The sequence below is a fragment of the Halyomorpha halys genome, unplaced genomic scaffold (assembly GCF_000696795.3).
Source record: "Halyomorpha halys isolate HHAL.00 unplaced genomic scaffold, Hhal_1.1 Scaffold504.1, whole genome shotgun sequence".
Lineage (NCBI taxonomy): Eukaryota > Metazoa > Arthropoda > Insecta > Hemiptera > Pentatomidae > Halyomorpha > Halyomorpha halys.
This window is the reverse complement of record NW_027105794.1, coordinates 102,659-107,094: the sequence shown is the minus strand read 5'-3', so window position 1 is coordinate 107,094 and position 4,436 is coordinate 102,659. Positions and strand designations below refer to the sequence as shown.

The window sequence follows — 4,436 nt, the reverse complement described above, 5'->3', positions numbered from 1 at the left end:
GCCTTAAATATTCTTCTTTTTTTTTTTTACGCCAAAGGAGGCATTTCTGACATTTTGTTTCGAACAGCTTAGTATAATTTAGCTTTGTTCACATAACTCCTGTCTGTAATCAAGTCCGCCGTTGCCGCACATGTAAATGTGTGATCGATCGCCGGTCATCTCACCATCTCCACACAGGACGCAGTGTGAAAACTCAGCCACTCCTATTCTCTTCAGGTGGTGCCGCAAATAGTCATGTCTAGTAGCCAACCTGAAGCATGCCACTGCCACCACTTTATGTATTTCTCTTTTACTTTCTATAGATTTCCGGCATGCGGTAATTCTAGCATTAGCTGGAGGATGTCCAGACGCTATTGCCAGCAGTGCTGCCCTAGAATCTGACAGCAAAACTATCTTCTTTGCGCAGGCGTGAGTAAGCTTTTCTAAAGCTAAAGTAATATCAGCTACCTCTCCATCAAAATTGGTAGCGTTTGCTCCAGCAGGCGCTGACAGTTGGAACAGGCTGCTATAGACACCTGCACCTGCATTTTTATTTGCCTCTGTAGCTGACCCGTCGGTGTATATATGGATCCATTCTGGCTCAGGGTAGCGCTCGGCTATAGTGGCCAATGCCACAGTCTTTAGGTCTTTATGTGCAAAAATTTCAGTTGGAGTTTTTCCTTCACTAGAAGGAATCTTACAACAGCACACAACTTACACTTGGCAGGATTCCTTAGTGACATATTTCACAAAAATGGACTCTACAAGACAAGTTTTGGTACTGGTAGCGTTCTCTGGTTCACTCGTGTTCAGGAAACCTACCATTTCCCTTCAGTGTTGCCAACTTTTGAAAAAATAAAATCAAACAGCACAATCCATGCTCTTACTTTCTGGATATGCCCTGTATTTATTTTTGAAAGCCTTTTTTCAAAAGTATGTAACATTATACATTATATAGGGGACAAATTTAATGTCTAGAATAAAATAAATGGTGTGAGTTTAGTTAATGATAGATGTAATTTAAGATGAAATTGGTCAGGGAGAGGAGAGAGAAGAGGATGGATGTCAGTAAAGAAAATATACTTAGTTAAAACTTATTTCTTATTATGTTCTAACATTTTGACCTTCATCTGGGCTAAGTAAAACTAGATAACAGAGTAGTTAAATATACCTGTTTGAAAATTATCATGAATAAATTATTATTCAGAGAAGAAGAAATTATCATAATAAATTAAACTTATATATGAAAATTAATATAAAAGAAAGATGTCAAAGAAGAAACTCAAATAGTAATTGAACTTTTTAATGTGAGCCAATGTTTCTTATAACTTATATATGAAAATTAATATAAAAGAACGATAGTCTGGGTGCAGTCAAAGAAGGAACTCAAATAGTAAAACGATTTAATATGAGCCAAAGTTTTGCCCCACGTTGCAGGGCTTCTTCAGGGCTAAAAAAAAATACAAATAATAAAATAAGGTAAGAAAGTAAGAAAATAGATAATATGAAATACAATTGAACGGAGTATTCTTACTTTGTTTCCTTATTTTATTATTTGTATCTTTTTTTAGCCCTGATGAAGTCCTGCAACATGATGCAAAACGTCGGCTCACATTCAATAGTTTTATTACTATTTGAGTTTTTTCTTTGATCGCACACATTATTATCGCGCACAGTCAATCAACGATGTTACGAAAATGAATATTATTAGAAATGTAAGAGATAATCAAATATATGGAAACATCTAAGTAGAAATATCAAAAGTATTTTCAAACTGGTTGTACTCTTGTGACAGCATATAATTCTTGAATTAATTTAGATAAATTAAAATTAGATAAATTTGATTTATTATAATAGTTTTCATTTTCATACTGTTTATTGTTATATTCTTGCTATGCAGTTTTTATCCCGTTACAATCTTGTTTTACTTAGCCCTGATTAAAGCCTGCAACTTAGACCAAAACATTGGAAAAATTTTTAAAAAAATAAGTTTCACTTATAAAACAAAATGAAAAAATAGTTAGGGAAAAGAAGGACTTATCAAATGCAGCAGCTCGGTGGGTAAAAGGGTAGAAGTAAGATATACTGAGTCTTTAATTATCTTTTATATATAGTCAAGTTTTAATTATATGGTATAGGAAAGTCACTATAAAATGTTGGCAGTGATATGAAGGGGAAAGCTCTTTCAACTTGTCATAGTTGCCAAAAAAGTTTGGGTTTAGCTTCGAGTTCTTCTAAGAGTTCACTTTGCACTAGACAGCCATAATCTAGGTAGGGGAAAACAAGGAAGGAAACCAAGATTTGATACAAGAAGTAAAAAGCTATTTTCTACTATCCGCTATGGAGACAGTTGATTTCTTGAGGGTTAATATAGTATGATGGAAAATTTGGGCAATGTGTGGTTTCATGGAAATGGATTTGGTTCACAACAAGGTTTTTGACTGATGTGTGGAATGGAGGTTGTGTTCTGAGATTTATTTAAGGAGAGAGGTGGATCTGATTATGATGACGTTATGACTTCTTGGTGTTTAACATATTATTGCTTATTCTAGGTTAACTAGGCACTTATACTCACTTTATAAGCTTTTTCTTCACTAACTGCTTTCTCAACCAACAAAAGAATTAGTTTTATATACCATGGGTATGTAATAAATAGATCCATAAAAAAAAGAACCCACACCAAAATATTAAAATGTACATTTAAATTTTAATGTAATTGTTTTAAAATTACTTCTTTTTTTTCTATTATTATCCTAATATTGATTACAAGATGTATTTATAATTTTTTTTTTTTTTTTATAGAAGAACAATTAAATGGTGCTTTGCATGCAATATTGGACTATGCTGCTGATAAACATTTCACCATGAATGATAAAAAAGATATTTTATTTTTTGCCAAAGCTATGGAAATTTGTAGTAAACTCAGAAATAAGGATCTAATTTATAGAATTCATCAACTTGTGTTTACTGGAAACAATTATAATTTGATCGGAGATTCATTTAATGAATCTGTATATTAGTAAGTGGTTTTAATTTCTTATTTATGAATGAAGTATGGTTTTAACGTGTTTACTAAAGTGTTACATAAATGTGATCAAATTATTTGTAATATTTTTTTTTTTCACCTTCAAAATGAAAAACAGGATCTTGGTTCAACAAAACATAGCATATTCAATCTATATATATGTATATATAGTTGACCATAAAGATTTAAATATAAGTAGATGGTCAGGGTTGCGGTCAAAAAAATAAAAATAAATAGTTTAAAACTATTTTAATTTCCGACGTTTCGCCACACTTTACAGGACTTCATCAGGGCTAAAAAGATACAAAAAAAAAAAAAAGAAAAAAGAGAATATTACAACAATAAGGTAATTTAAGCTAGGATAAATATTATGTAAAAATGAAGTGATAAGAAATTACATATAAATAAAAGGAAGGAAGACATAAAATAATATTAGTATAAAATAAACATGAATAAACAATGATAAGAATAAAAATAAGTAACAATGGCAAGAGTAATTTTTTTTTAAAAAATATGTAAAATATACAGTTAAAAAAGTACAGGAGATGTACATAAAACAAAAACAATACGGGGGAAAAAAAAATAGAGATTAAATAAACATCTTGAAAGAATAAATATAAATAAAAATAATAATAATGATATTAAATGAGCAAAGAACAAATTATTCATATTCATTCTACATTGATTTCGTAATGAGATCCCAGTACTATATTTGTTATAAAAAGTTTTGATTCATTTGGAAGATAACTAAACATACATTAACCCGGGAGAGGTGTAGCCCTGAGCATTTTGCTCACGTTTGGAAATAAACGTCCATATTTTCCTTGTATTTCATCTGTTTTGTTTATACTTCTGTCTACCTTCCGCTAACCCTTTGATGTTGTTATTGTTGCATGTTAATGTTACTCCCTCTTTTACGTCCCTACCCATACTCAATTCAGTTTTGCTCTGGCCTCCTTGCAACAGTAAGACTGAGCATTTCTCTCACCAGTACACTCCTAGCATGACATATTTTTTTCTCATTTGACCATTGAAATGGTTACCTGGTCACCTCCTGCTTTTCTTATTTTTAATCATGAGCCGAGGCAAGAATATCTTAGATCTTTTACAAAATCTAGATTCTTGTATTAATTCTGCTCCTGATGTTAGAACTATAGTTTATAATTTCAATTTCAAATTGAAGGCCAGTTTGGACACATGTAGTTGAGATTTGGGGCTCCACTAAACCTTCGAATTCATCTCTTATTCAATCCTTACAACCCAAAATCCTTCATAAAATCCTCAATGCTCCTTACTTTGTCACAATTAAAATCATACATAAAGACCTTAATGTTCCCTATGCAACCGATCTAGCCCGAACCAGATATCACTCCTTCCATTATAAACTCTCTAACCACTCAAACCCCCTAGTTTCTAATCTTGCATCCTCTTC

General features: G+C 31.8%; 1 protein-coding gene across 1 annotated transcript in view; it reads left to right on the top strand.

Annotated features, from left to right (window-relative positions):
• Window positions 1–4,436, top strand: part of LOC106683665 (small ribosomal subunit protein mS39) — a 17,546-nt gene that overhangs the window by 5,785 nt on the left and 7,325 nt on the right. The window contains exon 8 of the mRNA XM_014425275.3: window positions 2,782–2,998. Coding sequence (XP_014280761.1) covers window positions 2,782–2,998 — 217 coding nt within the window. The remainder of the gene's footprint in view (window positions 1–2,781; window positions 2,999–4,436) is intronic.